The following is a 21,354-nucleotide window of genomic DNA, read 5'->3' on the forward strand; positions in this document are numbered from 1 at the left end:
AGAGGGTTAATATTGAGGGAGTGCCGCACTGTCGGCGAGCAGGTAGTGAAGGAGCGCTGCACTGTTGGAGGGTCAGTACTGAGTGAGTGCTGCACTGTCGGAGGGTAAGTACTGAAGGAGTCCCGCACTGTCGCAGGGTCAGTACTGAGGGAGTGCCGCGCTGTCGGTGGTCAGTACTGAGGGAGTGCCGCACTATCGGAGGATCAGTACTGAGGGAGTGCCGCGATGTCGGGGGTCAGTACTCGGGGAGTGCCCGCAGTCGGGGGTCAGGAGTGCCACGCCGTTGGAGGGTCAGTACTGAAGGTGTGCCGCACTGTCGGAGGTTCAGGACTGAGGGAGTGCCGCACTGTCAGAGGGTCAGTACTGAGGGAGTGCCGCACTGTCAGAGGATCAGTACTGAGGGAGCGCTGCACTGTCAGAGGGTCAGTACTGAGGGAGTGCCGCACTGTCGGAGGGTCAGTACTGAGGGAGCGCCGCACTGTCAGAGGGTCAGTACTGACGGAGCGCCGCACTGTCTATGTCAGTACTGACGCAGCACTGCACTGTCAGAGGGTCAGTACAGAGGCAGCGCGGCACTGTCAGAGGGTCAGTACTGCGGGAGTGCCGCGCTGTCGGGGGTCAGTACTGAGGGAGTGCCGAACTGTCGGAGGGTAAGTACTGAAGGAGCGCCGCACTGTCGCAGGGTCAGTACTGAGGGAGTGCGCGCTGTCGGATTGTCAGTCCTGAGGGAGCTCCGCACTGTCAGAGGGTCAGTACTGAGGGAGTGCCGCACTGTCAGAGGATGTGTATTGTGGGAGCGCCGCACTGTCGGAGATTAAGTACTGAAGGAGTGCCGCACTGTCGCAGGGTCAGTACTGAGGGAGGGCCGCACTGTCAGAGAGTCAGTACTGAGGGAGCGCCGCACTGTCAGAGTGTCAATACTGAGGGAGCGCCACACTGTCGCAGGGTCAGTACTGAGGGAGTGCCGCGCTGTCGGATTGTCAGTACTGAGGGAGTGCCGCACTGTCGGAGGGTAAGTACTGAAGGAGTGCCGCACTGTCGCAGGGTCAGTACTGAGGGAGTGCCGCGCTGTCGGTGGTCAGTACTGAGTGAGTGCTGCATTGTCAGATTGTCAGTATTGTGGGAGCGCCGCACTGTCGGAGGGTCAGTACTGAGGGAGTGCCGCGCTGTCGGTGGTCAGTACTGAGGGAGTGCCGCACTATCGGAGGATCAGTACTGAGGGAGTGCCGCGATGTCGGGGGTCGGTACTGAGGGAGTGCCCGCTGTCGGAGGTTCAGGACTGAGGGAGTGCCGCACTGTCGGAGGGTCAGTACTGAGGGAGTGCTGCCCTGTCGGAGGGTCAGTACTGAGGGAGCGCCGCACTGTCAGAGGGTCAGTACTGACGGAGCGCTGCACTGTCGGAGGGTCAGGACTGAGGGAGTGTTGCACTGTCGGAGGGTCAGTACTGAGGGAGTGCTGCACTGTCAGAGGGTCAGTACTGAGGGAGCGCCGCACTGTCAGAGAGTCAGTACTGAGGGAGTGCTGCACTGTCAGAGAGTCAGTACTGAGGGAGTGCTGCACTGTAGGAGGGTCATTACTGAGGGAGCGCCGCACTGTCAGAGGATCAGTACTGAGGGAGTGCCGCACTGTCAGAGAGTCAGTACTGAGGGAGCGTCGCATTGTCAGAGGGTAAATACTGAGGGAGTGCTGCACTGTCGGAGGATTAGTACTGAGGGTGCACCGCACTGTCAGAGGGTCAGTACTGAGGGAGCGCCGCACTGTCAGAGGGTTAATCCTGAGGCAGTGCCGCACTGGCAGAGGATCAGTACTGAGGGAGTGCCTCACTGTCGGAGGGTCAGTACTGATGGAGCGCCGCACTGTGAGAGGGTCAGTACTGAGGGGGTGCCGCACTGTCAGAGGGTTAATATTGAGGGAGTGCCGTACTGTCAGAGGGTCAGTACTGAAGGAGTGCTGCACTGTCGGAGGGTCAGTACTGAGGGAGTGCTACACTGTCAGAGGGTCAGTACTGAGGGAGTGCTGCACTGTCAGAGAGTCAGTACTGAGTGAGTGCTGCACTGTAGGAGGGTCATTACTGAGGGAGCGCCGCACTGTCAGAGGATCAGTACTGAGGGAGTGCCGCACTGTCAGAGAGTCAGTACTGAGGGAGCGTCGCATTGTCAGAGGGTAAATACTGAGGGAATGCTGCACTGTCGGAGGATTAGTACTGCGGGAGCGCCGCACTGTCAGAGGGTCAGTACTGAGGGAGCGCAGCACAGTCAGAGGGTAAGTACTGAAGGAGTGTCGCAGGTTCAGTAGTGAGGGAGTGCCGCGCTGTCAGAGGGTCAGTACTGAGGGAATGCTGCACTGTCAGAGGGTCTGTACTGAGGGAGCTGCGCACGATCAGATGGTCAATACTGAGCGAGCGCCGCACTGTCAGAGGGTCAGTACTGACGGAGCGCTGCATTGTCGGAGGGTCAGTATTGAGGGAGCGCCGTACTGTCTATGTCAGTCCTGACGCAGCACTGCACTGTCAGAGGGTCAGTACTGAGGGAGTGCTGCACTGTCAGAGGGTCAGTACAGAGGCAGCGCCGCACTGTCAGAGAGTCAGTACTGAGGAAGTGCCGCACTGTCGGAGGGTCAGTACTGAGGGAGCGCCGCATTGTCAAAGGGTCAGTACTGAGGGAGCCCCGCACTGTCAGATGGTCAATACTGAGGGAGCGCCACACTGACAGAGGGTCAGTACTGAGGGAGTGCCGCACTGTCAGAGGGTCAGTACCGAGGGAGTGCCGCACTGTCAGAGGGTCAGTACTGAGGGAGCCCCGCACTGTCAGATGGTCAATACTGAGGGAGCGCCGCACTGTCGCATGGTCAGTACTGAGGGAGAGCCGCGCTGTCGGATTGTCAGTTCTGAGGGAGCGCCGCACTGTTAAGAGGGTCAGTACTGAGTGAGTGCTGCACTGTCGGAGGGTCAGTATTGAGGGAGCGCCGCAGTGTCGGAGGCTAAGTACTGAAGGAGCGCCGCACTGTCGGAGGGTCAGCACTGAGGGAGCTCCGCACTGTCAGAGGGTCACTACTGAGGGAGTGCCGCACTGTCAGAGGGTCAGTATTGAGGGAGTGCTTCACTGTGCGAGGGCCAGTACTGAGGGGGTGCCGCACTGTCAGAGGGTCAGTACTAAGGGAGCGCCGCACTGTCACAGGATCAGTACTGAGGGAATGCTGCACTGTCAGAGGGTCAGTACTGAGGGGGTGCCGCACTGCCAGAGGATCAGGACTGAGGGAATGCTGCACTGTCAGAGGGTCCGTACTGAGGGTGTGCCGCACTGTCAGAGGATCAGTACTGAGGGAGCACCGCACTTTCGGAGAGTGAATGCTGAGGGAGTGCAGCACTGTCAGAGAGTCAGTACTGAGGGAGCGTCGCATTGTCAGAGGGAAAATACTGAGGGAGTGCTGCACTGTCGGAGGATTAGTACTGAGGGAGCGCTGCACTGTCAGAGGGTTAATACTGAGGGAGTCCCTCACTGGCAGAGGGTCAGTACTGAGGGGGTGCCGCACTGTCAGAGGGTTAATATTGAGGGAGTGCCGCACTGTCAGAGGGTCAGTACTGAGGGAGTGCCTCACTGTCGGAGGGTCAGTACTGAGGGAGCTCCGCACTGTCAGAGGGTCAATACTGAGGGAGCGCCGCACTGTCAGAGGGTTAATATTGAGGGAGTGCCGCACTGTCAGAGGGTCAGTACTGAGGGAGTGCCTCACTGTCGGAGGGTCAGTACTGAGGGAGCTCCGCACTGTCGGAGGGTCAGTATTGAGGGAGCGCCGCACTGTCAGAGGGTCAGTACTGAGGGAGTGCCGCACTGTCGCAGGGTCAGTACTGAGGGAGTGCCGCGCTGTCGGATTGTCAGTACTGAGGGAGTGCCGCACTGTCGGAGGGTAAGTACTGAAGGAGTGCCGCACTGTCGCAGGGTCAGTACTGAGGGAGTGCCGCGCTGTCGGTGGTCAGTACTGAGTGAGTGCTGCACTGTCAGATGGTCAGTATTGTGGGAGCGCCGCACTGTCAGAGGGTAAGTACTGAAGGAGTGCCGCACTGTCGCAGGGTCAGTACTGAGGGAGTGCAGCGCTGTCGGTGGTCAGTACTGAGGGAGTGCCGCACTATCGGAGGATCAGTACTGAGGGAGTGCCGCGATGTCGGGGGTCAGTACTGAGGGAGTGCCGCACTATCGGAGGATCAGTACTGAGGGAGTGCCCGCTGTCGGGGGTCAGGAGTGCCGCACCGTTGGAGGGTCAGTACTGAGGGTGTTTCGCACTGTCGGAGGTTCAGGACTGAGGGAGTGCCGCACTGTCAGAGGGTCAGTACTGAGGGAGTGCTGCACTGTCAGAGGGTCAGTACTGAGGGAGCGCTGCACTGTCAGAGGGTCAGTACTGAGGGAGTGCTGCCCTGTCGGAGGGTCAGTACTGAGGGAGCGCCGCACTTTCAGAGGGTCAGTACTGACCAGGCGCTGCACTGTCGGAGGGTCAGTACTGAGGGAGTGCTGCACTGTCGGAGGGTCAGTACTGAGGGAGTGCTGCACTTTCAGAGGGTCAGCACTGAGGGAGTGCTGCACTGTCAGAGAGTCAGTACTGAGAGAGCGTCGCATTGTCAGAGGGTAAATACTGAGGGAGTGCTGCACTGTCGGAGGATTAGTACTGAGGGAGCACCGCACTGTCAGAGGGTCAGTACTGAGGGAGCGCCGCACTGTCAGAGGGTTAATACTGAGGCAGTGCCGCACTGGCAGAGGATCAGTACTGAGGGAGTGCCTCACTGTCGGAGGGTCAGTACTGATGGAGCGCCGCACTGTGAGAGGGTCAGTACTGAGGGGGTGCCGCACTGTCAGAGGGTCAGTATTGAGGGAGTGCTGCACTGTGGGAGGGTCAGTACTGAGGGAGCGCCGCACTGTCAGTTGGTCAGTACTGAGGGAGCGCCGCACTGTCAGTTAGTCAGTACTGAGGGGGTGGTGCACTGTCAGAGGGTTAATATTGAGGGAGTGCCGCACTGTCAGAGGGTCAGTACTGAGGGAGCGCTGCACTGTCAGAGGGTCAGAACTGAGGGAGTGCCGCACTGTCGGCGGGTAGGTAGTGAAGGAGCGCTGCACTGTCGGAGGGTCAGTACTGAGTGAGTGCTGCACTGTCGGAGGGTCAGTATTGAGGGAGCACTGCACTGTCAGAGGGTCAGTACTGAGGGAGCGCCGCACTGTCAGAGGGTCACTACTGAGGGAGTGCCGCACTGTCAGAGGATCAGTATTGAGGGAGTGCTGCACTGTGGGAGGGTCAGTACTGAGGGAGCGCCGCACTGTCAGAGCATCAGTACTGAGGGAGTGCCGCACTGTCAGAGGGTCAGTACTGAGTGAGTGCTGCACTGTCGGAGGGTCAGTATTGTGGGAGCGCCGCACTGTCAGAGGGTCAGTACTAAGGGAGCGCCGCACTGTCACAGGGTGTAGCGCACAAAGACTCTGTGAGACGAATAGAGTGAAGTCGATGAGGCTTTATTAAGCGTGTCTGTTCCCCCGCAGCTCAATAGTAGACTGGCCTGCGGGGGAGGACTCCGGCTTCTTATACTCCGCCTTCAGGGCGGAGCTAGAGGTCAACGGCCAACCAGGACCCGGGATCTGTCAGCCAATGACATTAGGGCTTCCAGTCTCACATGACCCCCAATACATACTACCACACAGGGTCAGTACTGAGGGAGTGCTGCACTGTCAGAGGGTCTGTACTGAAGGAGTGCCACACTGTCAGAGGATCAGTACTGTGGGAATGCTGCACTGTCAGAGGGTCAGTACTGAGGGGCTGCCGCACTGTCAGAGGATCAGGGCTGTGTGAGTGCCGCACTGTCAGAGGATCAGTACTGAGGGAGCGCCGTACTGTCGGAGAGTCAATGCTGAGGGAGTGCCGCACTGTCAGAGGGTCAGTACTGAGGGAGTGCCGCACTGTCGGAGGGTCAGTACTGAAGGAGTGCCGCACTGTCAGAGGGTCAGTACCGAGGGAGCGCCGCACTGTGGATTAAATCCAATGCCTGTGTCTGTATATCTGGTCCTCTAGATGTTCAGCTGCAATATGCAAGGTAACCTTGAAGTGCTCTGGCCTTTTGTTCAAGAAGCTGAGTGAATCTTTCTGAGCGTTGTCGCTTCCTCCCACTCCTCTTAAAAATACCCTCCTCTTACCCCCTCCATCCGACCTACCGTCCCATTCCCCAACATTCCTTTCCTCTGAAAATTCTTTGAATGCTCTGTCATCTTCCATTTCCATGTCCTCCTTTCCTGGTATTCAGTCCCTGTCCCGAATTTTCCCCTCGAGAAGGTGGTGGGTGAGCCACCATCTTGAGCCGCTGCAGCCCTGTGTAGCATAGGTACACCCACCGTGCTCCCTCAGTACTGACCCCCTGACAGTGCGGCACTCCCTCAGTACTGATCCTCTGACAGTGCGGCACTCCCTCAGTACTGACCCTCTGACAGTGCGGCACTCCCTCAGTACTGACCCTCTGACAGTGCGGCACTCCCTCAGTACTGACCCTCTGACAGTGCGGCACTCCCTCAGTACTGACCCTCTGACAGTGCGGCGCTCCCTCAGTACTGACCCTCTGACAGTGCGGCGCTCCCTCAGCACTGACCTCCTGACAGTGCAGCGCTCCCTCAGTACTGACCGTCTGACAGTGCGACGCTCCCTCAGTACTGACCCCCTGACAGTGCGGCACTCCCTCAGTACTGACCCTCTGACAGTGCGGCGCTCCCTCAGTACTGACCCTCTGACAGTGCGGCGCTCCCTCAGCACTGACCTCCTGACAGTGCAGCGCTCCCTCAGTACTGACCGTCTGACAGTGCGGCACTCCCTCAGTACTGACCCTCTGACAGTGCGGCACTCCCTCAGTACTGATCCTCTGACAGTGCGGCACTCCCTCAGTACTGACCCTCTGACAGTGCGGCGCTCCCTCAGCACTGACCTCCTGACAGTGCAGCGCTCCCTCAGTACTGACCGTCTGACAGTGCGACGCTCCCTCAGTACTGACCCCCTGACAGTGCGGCACTCCCTCAGTACTGACCCTCTGACAGTGCGGCGCTCCCTCAGTACTGACCCTCCGACAGTGCGGCGCTCCTTCAGTACTGACTCTCTGACAGTGCGGCACTCCCTCAGTACTGACCCTCTGACAGTGCGGCACTCCCTCAGTACTGGCCCTCTGACAGTGCGGCACTCCCTCAGTACTGACCCTCCGACAGTGCAGCTCTCCCTCAGTACTGACCCTCTGACAGTGCAGCGCTCCCTCAGTACTGACCCTCTGACAGTGCGGCATTCCCTTAGTACTGACCGTCTGACAGTGAAGGAGCCGCCAAAATATTTCCGAGTCATTATGGTGTGGGTGTGTGTGTGGGTTTGTATGTGGGTGTGTGTTTGGGGGGTGGGGGAGGCGGGGGGGAGCCTCGGCGAGCGGCTGCCGTTCATCTTGTAGACGGTACACACGGCTGCCGCTGTGCGTTGGTGGTGGAGGGAGCGGGTGTGGAAGGTGGGGGTTTGCGTGGCAATCGAGCGGGAGCTGCTTTGTCCCGGATGGTGTCGAGCTTCTCCAGTGTTGTTGGGAGCCGCACCCATCCAGGCAACTGGAGAGGGTCCCATCACACTCCTGACTTGTGCCCTTGTAGATAGATGGTGGACAGGCTTTGGGGGGAGTCAGGAGGTGAGTTACTCTCCGCAGGATTCCCAGCCTCTGACCTGCTCTGGGAGCCACAGTATTTATATGGCTGGGTCCAGTTCGGTTTCTGCTCAGTGGTAACTCCAAGATGTTTATTCCCCACCGTGTTAAATCTCACTTTTCAAACTGCCAACTTTATTTACACAGCATTTACCAGACCCTGACAGAGCTGGCAGAAGAAAGTACTGGAGGACAAGTCCTTTACCAACTGATAGAGGTACGTACTGACTGAGACAGTGCCCGGGGAGACTTACATGTCAGTAACACAGGGTGCTGGGGGAGAGGGGTCACTGAGTGACAGTGTGAGGGAGCTGGATTAACATCAGTAGAGATACAGTCAGTAACACAGGGTGCTGGAGGAGAGGGGATACTGAGTGACAGTGTGAGGGAGCTGGATGAACATCAGTAGAGATACAGTCAGTAACACAGGGTGCTGGGAGGAGAGGGGTTACTGAGTGACAGTGTGAAGGAGCTGGATTAACATCAGTAGAGATACAGTCAGTAACACAGGGTGTTGGGTGAGAGGGGTTACTGAGTGACAGTGTGAGGGAGCTGGATTAACATCAGTAGAGATACAGTCAGTAACACAGGGTGCTGGGAAGAGGTTACTGAGTGACAGTGTGAGGGAGCTGGATTAACATCAGTAGAGATACAGTCAGTAACACAGGGTGCTGGGGGAGAGGGGTTACTGAGTGACAGTGTGAGGGAGCTGGATTAACATCAGTAGAGGTACAGTCAGTAACACAGGGTGCTGGGGGAGAGGGGTTACTGAGTGACAGTGTGAGGGAGCTGGATTAACATCAGTAGAGGTACAGTCAGTAACACAGGGTGCGGGGGGAGAGGGGATACTGAGTGACAGTGTGAGGGAGCTGGATTAACATCAGTAGAGATACAGTCAGTAACACAGGGTGCTGGGGAGAGGGGTTACTGAATGACAGTGTGAGGGAGCTGGATTAACATCAGTAGAGATACAGTCAGTAACACAGGGTGCTGGGGGAGAGGAGTTACTGAGTGACAGTGTGAGGGAGCTGGATTAACATCAGTAGAGATACAGTCAGTAACACAGGGTGCTGGGGGAGAGGGGTTACTGAGTGACAGTGTGAGGGAGCTGGATTAACATCAGTAGAGATACAGTCAGTAACACAGGGTGCTGGGGGAGAGGGGTTACTGAGTGACAGTGTGAGGGAGCTGGATTAACATCAGTAGAGATACAGTCAGTAACACAGGGTGCTGGGGGAGAGGGGTTACTGAGTGACAGTGTGAGGGAGCTGGATTAACATCAGGAGAGATACAGTCAGTAACACAGGGTGCTGGGTGAGAGGGGATACTGAGTGACAGTGTGAGGGAGCTGGATTAACATCAGTAGAGATACAGTCAGTAACACAGGGTGCTGGGGGAGAGGAGTTACTGAGTGACAGTGTGAGGGAGCTGGATTAACATCAGTAGAGATACAGTCAGTAACACAGGGTGCTGGGGAGAGGGGTTACTGAGTGACAGTGTGAGGGAGCTGGATTAACATCAGTAGAGATACAGTCAGTAACACAGGGTGCTGGGGGAGAGGGGTTACTGAGTGACAATGTGAGGGAGCTGGATTAACATCAGTAGAGATACAGTCAGTAACACAGGGTGCTGGGGGAGAGGGGTTACTGAGTGACAGTGTGAGGGAGCTGGATTAACATCAGTAGAGATACAGTCAGTAACACAGGGTGCTGGGGGGAGGCGTTGACCTTATGGCTCCTGTTCAATCCATCTTCTCTTTCACAGAAGGGTAAGGACATTCTCACGAACAACAACATCCCCCACTGCCAGTGTGTGATTTGCCTCGATTCATTCCAGGTGAGTTTTGCTGCCATTGCGCGTACCGCTCCTCGCCCGTGTAGCTGGCCTGTGACCGCTCGCCACTCTGTCCTGCCACGCGCAAAAGCGCCCTCCCATCTCGCCCGCTTGGATGCGCCCAACCTTCCCCTGGCCCAGGCCCTCTTGAGTTTGATCCGCCCCCTCCCTCCCCACCAGCGAAACCCCACGGCCTCTCCCTCCTCGTCCAGTAACCTGTCTGTCCTCTCTCTCCTCAGAATGACGAGTCCTTCACCAAAACGTCTTGTTACCACTACTTCCACTCGTACTGTCTCGCCCGCTACATCAGGCACTCCGAAGCAGAACTCCGAGCGCGGCAGGACCAGCAGCAGACGTCCAAGCACTCGGAACAGCAGACGGTACGAGCGAGGGGTTGGGAGCGGAGAGACAGGGTCTCGCATCTCATCTGCAGGGAGAGTGGGGCAGCGGGATTAGTTTGGGGATTTATACAGGGCCATGGGGAGAGGGCGGGGCACTGGGATGAGTTTGGGATTGATATAGGGCTATGGGCCGACAGTGGGATTAGTTTTGGGATTGATACAGGGCTATGGGGAGAGAGTTGGGCAGTGGGATTAGTTTGGAGATTGATACAGGGCTATGGGGAGAGAGCGGGGCAGTGGGATTAGTTTGAAGATTGATACAGGGCTATGAGGAGAGAGCGGGGCAGTGGGATTAGTTTGGGGATTGATACAGGGCTATGGGGAGAGCGGGGCAGTGGGATTAGTTTGGGGATTGATACAGGGCTATGGGGAGAGCGGGGCAGTGGGATTAGTTTGGGATTGATACAGGGCAATGAGGAGAGAGCGGGGCAGTGGGATTATTTTGGGATTGATACAGGGCTAAGGAGAGAGTGGAGCAGTGGGATTAGTTTGGGATGGATACAGGGCAATGGGGAGACAGCGGGGCAGTGTGATTAGTTTGGGATTGATACAGGACCATTTGGAGAGAGCGCGACAGTGGGATTAGTTTGGGATTGATACAGGGCTACGGGGAGAGAGTGTGGCAGTGGGATTAGTTTGGGATTGATACAGGGCTATAGGGAGAGAGCGTGACAGTGGGATTAGATTTGGATTAATACAGGAGTATGGGGAGAGAGTGGGGCCGTGGGATTAGTTTGGGGATTGATACAGGGCTATGGGGAGAGAGCGGGGCAGTGGGATTAGTTTGGGTTTGATCCAGGGCTATGGGGAGAGAGCGGGGCAGTGGGATTAGTTTGGGGATTGATACAGGGCTATGGGGAGAGAGCGGGGCAGTGGGATTAGTTTGGGGATTGATACAGGGCTATGGGGAGAGAGCGGGGCAGTGGGATTAGTTTGGCTATTGATACAGGGCTATGGGAAGAGAGCGGGGCAGTGTGATTAGTTTGGGGATTGATACAGGGCTATGGGGGGGACAGTGGGACTTGTTTGGGGATTGATACAGGGCAATGGGGAGAGAGCGGGGCAGTTGGATTAGTTTGGGTATTGATACAGGGCTATGGGGAGAGAGTGGGACATTGGGATTATTTTGGGGATTGATACAGCGCTATGGGGAGAGTGCGGCAGTGGGATTAGTTTGGGATTGATACAGGGCTATGGGGAGAGTGGGGCAGTGGGATTAGTTTGGGATTGATACAGTGCTATGGGGAGAGAGCGGGGCAGTGGGATTAGTTTGGGATTGATACAGGGCTATGGGGAGAGAGTGGGGCAGTGAGATTAGTTTGGGGATTGATACAGGGCTATGGGGAGAGTGAGGCAGTGGGATTAGTTTGGGATTGATACAGGGCTATGGGGAGAGTGGGGCAGTGGGATTAGTTTGGTATTGATACAGGGCTATGGGGAGAGTGGGGCAGTGGGATTAGTTTGGGATTGATACAGTGCTATGGGGAGAGAGCGGGGCAGTGGGATTAGTTTGGGGATTGATACAGGGCTATGGGGAGAGAGTGGGGCAGTGAGATTAGTTTGGGGATTGATACAGGGCTATGGGGAGAGTGAGGCAGTGGGATTAGTTTGGGATTGATACAGGGCTATGGGGAGAGTGGGGCAGTGGGATTAGTTTGGTATTGATACAGGGCTATGGGGAGCGAGTGGGGCAGTGGGATTAGTTTGGTATTGATACAGGGCTATGGGGAGAGCGGGGCAGTGGGATTATTTTGGGATTCATACAGGGCTATGGGAAGAGAGCGGGGCAGTGAGATTAGTTTGGGGATTGATACAGGCCTATGGGGAGAGTGGGGCAGCGGGATTATTTTGGGATTGATTCAGGGCTATGGGGAGAGAGCGGGCCAGTGGGATTAGTTTGTGGATTGATACAGGGCTAGGGGGAGAGAGTGGGGCAGTGGGATTAGTTTGGGGATTGATACAGGGCTATGGGGAGAGAGTGGAGCAGAGTGATTAGTTTGGGATTGATACGGGGCTATGGAGAGAGAGTGGGGCAGTGGGATTAGTTTGGGATTGATACAAGGCTGTGGGGAGAGCGGGGCAGTGGGATTAGTTTGGGGATTGATACAGGGCTACGGCCAGAGAGCGGTGCAGTGGGATTAATTTGGGATTGATACAGGGCTATGGGGAGAGCGCTGGGCAGTGGGATTAGTTTGGGGATTGATACTGGGCTATGGGGAGAGAGCGGGGCAGTGAGATTAGTTTGGGAATTGATACAGGGCTATGGGGAGAGAATGGGACAGTGAGATTAGTTTCGGGATTGATACAGGGCTATGGGGAGAGTGTGGGGCAGTGGGATTAGTTTGGGATTGATACAGGGCTATGGGAAGAGAGCAGGGCAGTGAGATTAGTTTGGGGATTGATACAGGGCTCTCGGGAGAGTGGGGCAGTGGGATTAGTTTGGGATTCATACAGGGATACGTGGAGATTGGGGCAGTGGTATTATTTTGGGATTCATACAGGGCTATGGGAAGAGAGCGGGGCAGTGAGATTAGTTTGGGTATTGATACAGGGCTAAGGGGAGAGTGGGGCAGTGGGATTATTTTGGGATTGATTCAGGGCTATGGGGAGAGAGCGGGACAGTGGGATTAGTTTGGGGATTGATACAGGGCTATGGGGAGAACGCTGGGCAGTGGGATTAGTTTGGGGATGGATACAGGGCTATGGGGAGAGAGCGGGGCAGTGGGATTAGTTTGGGGATTGATACAGGGCTATGGGGAGAGAGTGGGGCAGTGAGATTAGTTTGGGGATTGATACAGGGCTATGGGGAGAGTGAGGCAGTGGGATTAGTTTGGGATTGATACAGGGCTATGGGGAGAGAGTGGGGCAGTGAGATTAGTTTGGGGATTGATACAGGGCTAAGGAGAGAGTGGGGCAGTGGGATTAGTTTGGGATGGATACAGGGCAATGGGGAGACAGCGGGGCAGTGTGATTAGTTTGGGATTGATACAGTGCCATTTGGAGAGAGCGCGACAGTGGGATTAGTTTGGGATTGATACAGGGCTACGGGGAGAGAGTGTGGCAGTGGGATTAGTTTGGGATTGATACAGGGCTATAGGGAGAGAGCGTGACAGTGGGATTAGATTTGGATTAATACAGGAGTATGGGGAGAGAGTGGGGCCGTGGGATTAGTTTGGGGATTGATACAGGGCTATGGGGAGAGAGCGGGGCAGTGGGATTAGTTTGGGTTTGATCCAGGGCTATGGGGAGAGAGCGGGGCAGTGGGATTAGTTTGGGGATTGATACAGGGCTATGGGGAGAGAGCGGGGCAGTGGGATTAGTTTGGGGATTGATACAGGGCTATGGGGAGAGAGCGGGGCAGTGGGATTAGTTTGGCTATTGATACAGGGCTATGGGAAGAGAGCGGGGCAGTGTGATTAGTTTGGGGATTGATACAGGGCTATGGGGGGGACAGTGGGACTTGTTTGGGGATTGATACAGTGCTATGGGGAGAGAGCGGGACAGTGGGATTAGTTTGGGATTGATACAGGGCTATGGGGAGAGAGTGGGGCAGTGAGATTAGTTTGGGGATTGATACAGGGCTATGGGGAGAGTGAGGCAGTGGGATTAGTTTGGGATTGATACAGGGCTATGGGGAGAGTGGGGCAGTGGGATTAGTTTGGTATTGATACAGGGCTATGGGGAGAGTGGGGCAGTGGGATTAGTTTGGGATTGATACAGTGCTATGGGGAGAGAGCGGGGCAGTGGGATTAGTTTGGGGATTGATACAGGGCTATGGGGAGAGAGTGGGGCAGTGAGATTAGTTTGGGGATTGATACAGGGCTATGGGGAGAGTGAGGCAGTGGGATTAGTTTGGGATTGATACAGGGCTATGGAGAGAGTGGGGCAGTGGGATTAGTTTGGTATTGATACAGGGCTATGGGGAGCGAGTGGGGCAGTGGGATTAGTTTGGTATTGATACAGGGCTATGGGGAGAGCGGGGCAGTGGGATTATTTTGGGATTCATACAGGGCTATGGGAAGAGAGCGGGGCAGTGAGATTAGTTTGGGGATTGATACAGGCCTATGGGGAGAGTGGGGCAGCGGGATTATTTTGGGATTGATTCAGGGCTATGGGGAGAGAGCGGGCCAGTGGGATTAGTTTGTGGATTGATACAGGGCTAGGGGAGAGAGTGGGGCAGTGGGATTAGTTTGGGGATTGATACAGGGCTATGGGGAGAGAGTGGAGCAGAGTGATTAGTTTGGGATTGATACGGGGCTATGGAGAGAGAGTGGGGCAGTGGGATTAGTTTGGGATTGATACAAGGCTGTGGGGAGTGCGGGGCAGTGGGATTAGTTTGGGGATTGATACAGGGCTATGGCCAGAGAGCGGTGCAGTGGGATTAATTTGGGATTGATACAGGGCTATGGGGAGAGCGCTGGGCAGTGGGATTAGTTTGGGGATTGATACTGGGCTATGGGGAGAGAGCGGGGCAATGAGATTAGTTTGGGAATTGATACAGGGCTATGGGGAGAGAATGGGACAGTGAGATTAGTTTCGGGATTGATACAGGGCTATGGGGAGAGTGTGGGGCAGTGGGATTAGTTTGGGATTGATACAGGGCTATGGGAAGAGAGCAGTGCAGTGAGATTAGTTTGGGGATTGATACAGGGCTCTCGGGAGAGTGGGGCAGTGGGATTAGTTTGGGATTGATACAGGGATACGTGGAGATTGGGGCAGTGGTATTATTTTGGGATTCATACAGGGCTATGGGAAGAGAGCGGGGCAGTGAGATTAGTTTGGGTATTGATACAGGGCTAAGGGGAGAGTGGGGCAGTGGGATTATTTTGGGATTGATTCAGGGCTATGGGGAGAGAGCGGGACAGTGGGATTAGTTTGGGGATTGATACAGGGCTATGGGGAGAGCGCTGGGCAGTGGGATTAGTTTGGGGATGGATACAGGGCTATGGGGAGAGAGCGGGGCAGTGGGATTAGTTTGGGGATTGATACAGGGCTATGGGGAGAGAGTGGGGCAGTGAGATTAGTTTGGGGATTGATACAGGGCTATGGGGAGAGTGAGGCAGTGGGATTAGTTTGGGATTGATACAGTGCTATGGGGAGAGAGCGGGGCAGTGGGATTAGTTTGGGGATTGATACAGGGCTATGGGGAGAGAGTGGGGCAGTGAGATTAGTTTGGGGATTGATACAGGGCTATGGGGAGAGTGAGGCAGTGGGATTAGTTTGGGATTGATACAGGGCTATGGAGAGAGTGGGGCAGTGGGATTAGTTTGGTATTGATACAGGGCTATGGGGAGCGAGTGGGGCAGTGGGATTAGTTTGGTATTGATACAGGGCTATGGGGAGAGCGGGGCAGTGGGATTATTTTGGGATTCATACAGGGCTATGGGAAGAGAGCGGGGCAGTGAGATTAGTTTGGGGATTGATACAGGCCTATGGGGAGAGTGGGGCAGCGGGATTATTTTGGGATTGATTTAGGGCTATGGGGAGAGAGCGGGCCAGTGGGATTAGTTTGTGGATTGATACAGGGCTAGGGGGAGAGAGTGGGGCAGTGGGATTAGTTTGGGGATTGATACAGGGCTATGGGGAGAGAGTGGAGCAGAGTGATTAGTTTGGGATTGATACGGGGCTATGGAGAGAGAGTGGGGCAGTGGGATTAGTTTGGGATTGATACAAGGCTGTGGGGAGAGCGGGGCAGTGGGATTAGTTTGGGGATTGATACAGGGCTATGGCCAGAGAGCGGTGCAGTGGGATTAATTTGGGATTGATACAGGGCTATGGGGAGAGCGCTGGGCAGTGGGATTAGTTTGGGGATTGATACTGGGCTATGGGGAGAGAGCGGGGCAATGAGATTAGTTTGGGAATTGATACAGGGCTATGGGGAGAGAATGGGACAGTGAGATTAGTTTCGGGATTGATACAGGGCTATGGGGAGAGTGTGGGGCAGTGGGATTAGTTTGGGATTGATACAGGGCTATGGGAAGAGAGCAGTGCAGTGAGATTAGTTTGGGGATTGATACAGGGCTCTCGGGAGAGTGGGGCAGTGGGATTAGTTTGGGATTGATACAGGGATACGTGGAGATTGGGGCAGTGGTATTATTTTGGGATTCATACAGGGCTATGGGAAGAGAGCGGGGCAGTGAGATTAGTTTGGGTATTGATACAGGGCTAAGGGGAGAGTGGGGCAGTGGGATTATTTTGGGATTGATTCAGGGCTATGGGGAGAGAGCGGGACAGTGGGATTAGTTTGGGGATTGATACAGGGCTATGGGGAGAGCGCTGGGCAGTGGGATTAGTTTGGGGATGGATACAGGGCTATGGGGAGAGAGCGGGGCAGTGGGATTAGTTTGGGGATTGATACAGGGCTATGGGGAGAGAGTGGGGCAGTGAGATTAGTTTGGGGATTGATACAGGGCTATGGGGAGAGTGAGGCAGTGGGATTAGTTTGGGATTGATACAGGGCTATGGGGAGAGAGTGGGGCAGTGAGATTAGTTTGGGGATTGATACAGGGCTATGGGGAGAGTGAGGCAGTGGGATTAGTTTGGGATTGATACAGGGCTATGGGGAGAGTGGGGCAGTGGGATTAGTTTGGTATTGATACAGGGCTATGGGGAGAGCGGGGCAGTGGGATTATTTTGGGATTCATACAGGGCTATGGGGAGAGTGGGGCAGTGGGATTAGTTTGGGATTGATACAGGGCTAAGGGGAGAGTGGGGCAGTGGGATTATTTTGGGATTGATTCAGGGCTATGGGGAGAGAGTGTGGCAGTGGGATTAGTTTGGGATTGATACAGGGCTATAGGGAGAGAGCGTGACAGTGGGATTAGATTTGGATTAATACAGGAGTATGGGGACAGAGTGGGGCCGTGGGATTAGTTTGGGGATTGATACAGGTCTATGGGGAGAGAGCGGGGCAGTGGGATTAGTTTGGGTTTGATCCAGGGCTATGGGGAGAGAGCGGGGCAGTGGGATTAGTTTGGGGATTGATACAGGGCTATGGGGAGAGAGCGGGGCAGTGGGATTAGTTTGGGGATTGATACAGGGCTATGGGGAGAGAGCAGGGCAGTGGGATTAGTTTGGCTATTGATACAGGGCTATGGGGAGAGAGTGGGGCAGTGTGATTAGTTTGGAGATTGATACAGGGCTATGGGGAGAGAGTGGGGCAGTGGGATTAGTTTGGCTATTGATACAGGGCTATGGGGAGAGAGCGGGGCAGTGGGATTAGTTTGGCTATTGATACAGGGCTATGGGGAGAGAGTGGGGCAGTGTGATTAGTTTGGAGATTGATACAGGGCTATGGGGAGAGAGTGGGGCAGTGGGATTAGTTTGGGGATTGATACAGGGCTATGGGGAGAGAGCGGGGCAGTGGGATTAGTTTGGGATTGATACAGGGCTATGGGGAGAGAGTGGGACAGTGGGATTAGTTTGGGGGTTGATACAGGGCTATGGGGAGAGAGTGGGGCAGTGAGATTAGTTTGGGATTGATACAGGGCTATCGGGAGAGAGCGGGTCAGTGGGATTAGTTTGGGATTGATACAGGGCTATGGGGAGAGAGTGGGGCAGTGGGATTAGTTTGGGGGTTGATACAGGGCTATGGGGAGAGAGTGGGGCAGTGAGATTAGTTTGGGATTGATACAGGGCTATGGGGAGAGAGCGGGTCAGTGGGATTAGTTTGGGATTGATACAGGGCTATGGGGAGAGAGTGGGGCAGTGGGATTAGTTTGGGGGTTGATACAGGGCTATGGGGAGAGAGTGAGGCAGTGGGATTAGTTTGGGGGTTGATACAGGGCTATGGGGAGAGTGGGGCAGTGGGATTAGTTTGGTATTGATACAGGGCTATGAGGAGAGAGCGGGTCAGTGGGATTAGTTTGGGATTGATCTAGGGCTATGGGGAGAGAGTGAGGCAGTGGGATTAGTTTGGGCGTTGATACAGGGCTATGGGGAGAGTGGGACAGTGGGATTAGTTTGGGATTGATATAGGGCTATGGGGAGAGAGTGGGGCAGTGAGATTAGTTTGGGGATTGATCCAGGGCTATGGGGAGAGAGTGGGGCAGTGGGATTAGTTTAGGATTGATACAGGGCTATGAGGAGAGAGCGGGTCAGTGGGATTAGTTTGGGATTGATACAGGGCTATGGGGAGAGAGTGGGGCAGTGAGGTTAGTTTGGGAGTGATACAGGGCTATGAGGAGAGAGCGGGTCAGTGGGATTAGTTTGGGATTGATACAGGGCTATGGGGAGAGTGTGAGGCAGTGGGATTAGTTTGGGGGTTGATACAGGGCTATGGGGAGAGTGGGGCAGTGGGATTAGTTTGGTATTGATACAGGGCTATGGGGAGAGCGGGGCAGTGGGATTATTTTGGGATTCATACAGGGCTATGGGAAGAGAGCGGGGCAGTGAGATTTGTTTGGGGATTGATACAGGCCTATGGGGAGAGTGGGGCAGCGGGATTATTTTGGGATTGATTCAGGGCTATGGGGAGAGAGCGGGCCAGTGGGATTAGTTTGTGGATTGATACAGGGCTAGGGGGAGAGAGTGGGGCAGTGGGATTAGTTTGGGGATTGATACAGGGCTATGGGGAGAGAGTGGAGCAGAGTGATTAGTTTGGGATTGATACGGGGCTATGGAGAGAGAGTGGGGCAGTGGGATTAGTTTGGGATTGATACAAGGCTGTGGGGAGAGCGGGGCAGTGGGATTAGTTTGGGGATTGATACAGGGCTATGGCCAGAGAGCGGTGCAGTGGGATTAATTTGGGATTGATACAGGGCTATGGGGAGAGCGCTGGGCAGTGGGATTAGTTTGGGGATTGATACTGGGCTATGGGGAGAGAGCGGGGCAGTGAGATTAGTTTGGGAATTGATACAGGGCTATGGGGAGAGAATGGGACAGTGAGATTAGTTTCGGGATTGATACAGGGCTATGGGGAGAGTGTGGGGCAGTGGGATTAGTTTGGGATTGATACAGGGCTATGGGAAGAGAGCAGGGCAGTGAGATTAGTTTGGGGATTGATACAGGGCTCTGGGGAGAGTGGGGCAGTGGGATTAGTTTGGGATTTATACAGGGATACGTGGAGATTGGGGCAGTGGTATTATTTTGGGATTCATACAGGGCTATGGGAAGAGAGCGGGGCAGTGAGATTAGTTTGGGTATTGATACAGGGCTATGGGGAGAGTGGGGCAGTGGGATTAGTTTGGGATTGATACAGGGCTAAGGGGAGAGTGGGGCAGTGGGATTTTTTTGGGATTGATTCAGGGCTATGGGGAGAGAGCGGGACAGTGGGATTAGTTTGGGGATTGATACAGGGCTATGGGGAGAGCGCTGGGCAGTGGGATTTGTTTGGGGATGGATACAGGGCTATGGGGAGAGAGCGGGGCAGTGAGATTAGTTTGGGGATTGATACAGGGCTATGGGGAGAGAATGGGACAGTGAGATTAGTTTCGGGATTGATACAGGGCTATGGGGAGAGTGTGGGGCAGTGGGATTAGTTTGGGATTGATACAGGGCTATGGGAAGAGAGCAGGGCAGTGAGATTAGTTTGGGGATTGATACAGGGCTCTGGGGAGAGTGTGGCAGTGGGATTAGTTTGGAATTGATACAGGGATATGTGGAGATTGGGGCAGTGGTATTATTTTGGGATTCATACAGGGCTATGGGAAGAGAGCGGGGCAGTGAGATTAGTTTGTGTATTGATACAGGGCTATGGGGAGAGTGGGGCAGTGGTATTAGTTTGGGATTGATACAGGGCTAAGGGGAGAGTAGGGCAGTGGGATTATTTTGGGATTGATTCAGGGCTATGGGGAGAGAGTGGGACAGTGAGATTAGTTTGGTGATTGATACAGGGCTATGGGGAGAGAGTCGAGCAGTGTGATTAGTTTGGGATTGATACAGGGCTATGGAGAGAGAGTGGGGCAGTGGGATTAGTTTGGGATTGATACAGGGCTATGGAGAGAGAGCGGGGCAGTGGGATTAGTTTGGGATTGATACAGGGCTATGGAGAGAGAGTGGGGCAGTGGGATTAGTTTGGGGATTGATACGAGGCTGTGGGGAGAGCGGGGCAGTGGGATTAGTTTGTGGATTGATTCAGGGCTATGGGGAGAGAGCGGGGCAGTGGGATTAATTTGGGATTGATACAGGTCTATGGGGAGAGGGCGGGGCAGTGAGACTAGTTTGGGGATTGATACAGGGCTATGGGGAGAGTGCGGGGCAGTGGGATTAGTTTGGGGATTGATACAGGGCTATGGGGAGAGAGCGGGGCAGTGGGATTATTTTGGGGATTGATACAGGGCAATGGGGATAGAGCGGGGCAGTGGGATTAGTTTGGGGAGTGATACAGGGCTACGGGGAGAGTGCGGGGCAGTGGGATTAGTTTCGGATTGATACAGGGCTATGAGGAGAGAGCGGGGCAATGGGATAAATTTGTGGATTGATACAGGGCTATGGGGAGAGAGCGGGGCAGTGAGATTAGTTTGGGGATTGATACAGGGCTATGGGGAGAGAATGGGACAGTGAGATTAGTTTCGGGATTGATACAGGGCTATGGGGAGGAGTGTGGGGCAGTGGGATTAGTTTGGGATTGATACAGGGTTATGGGAAGAGAGCAGGGCAGTGAGATTAGTTTCGGGATTGATACAGGGCTCTGGGGAGAGTGGGGCAGTGGGATTAGTTTCGGATTGATTCAGGGATATGTGGAGATTGGGGCAGTGGTATTATTTTGGGATTCATACAGGGCTATGGGAAGAGAGCGGTGCAGTGAGATTAGTTTGGGTATTGATACAGGGCTATGGGGAGAGTGGGGCAGTGGTATTAGTTTGGGATTGATACAGGGCTAAGGGGAGAGTGGGGCAGTGGGATTATTTTGGGATTGATTCAGGGCTATGGGGAGAGAGCGGGACAGTGGGATTAGTTTGGGGATTGATACATGGCTATTGGGAGAGAGTGGGACAGTGGATTGGTTTGGGGATTGATACAGGGCCATGGGTAGAGAGTGGAGCAGCGTGATTAGTGTGGGATTGATACAGGGCTATGGAGAGAGAGTGGGGCAGTGGGATTAGTTAGGGATTGATTCAGGGCTATGGGGAGAGCGCGGGGCCGTGGGTTTAGTTTGGGGATTGATACAGGGCTATGGGGAGAGAGCGGGGCAGTGAGATTTGTTTGGGGATTGATACAGGGCTATGGGAAGAGAGCAGGGCAGTGAGATTAGTTTGGGGATTGATACAGGGCTATGGGAAGAGAGCAGGGCAGTGAGATTTGTTTGAGGATTTATACAGGGCTATGGGGAGAGTGGGGCAGTGGGATTAGTTTGGGATTGATACAGGTCTATGTGGAGATTGGGGCAGTGGTATTATTTTCGATTCATACAGTGCTATGGGAAGAGAGCAGGGCAGTGAGATTAGTTTGGGGATTGATACAGGGCTATGGGGAGAGTGGGGCAGTGGGATT

General features: G+C 54.8%; 1 protein-coding gene across 8 annotated transcripts in view; it reads left to right on the plus strand.

Annotated features, from left to right (window-relative positions):
• Positions 1-21,354, plus strand: part of rnf25 (ring finger protein 25) — a 103,657-nt gene that overhangs the window by 22,158 nt on the left and 60,145 nt on the right. For all 8 annotated transcript variants that reach the window (XM_072484087.1, XM_072484089.1, XM_072484088.1 and 5 more), the window contains 3 exons: positions 7,835-7,904; positions 9,452-9,523; positions 9,760-9,900. In XM_072484087.1, the coding sequence (XP_072340188.1) occupies positions 7,835-7,904; positions 9,452-9,523; positions 9,760-9,900 (283 nt within the window). The remainder of the gene's footprint in view (positions 1-7,834; positions 7,905-9,451; positions 9,524-9,759; positions 9,901-21,354) is intronic.

This window comes from Scyliorhinus torazame, chromosome 19 (assembly GCF_047496885.1).
Source record: "Scyliorhinus torazame isolate Kashiwa2021f chromosome 19, sScyTor2.1, whole genome shotgun sequence".
Classification (NCBI taxonomy): domain Eukaryota; kingdom Metazoa; phylum Chordata; class Chondrichthyes; order Carcharhiniformes; family Scyliorhinidae; genus Scyliorhinus; species Scyliorhinus torazame.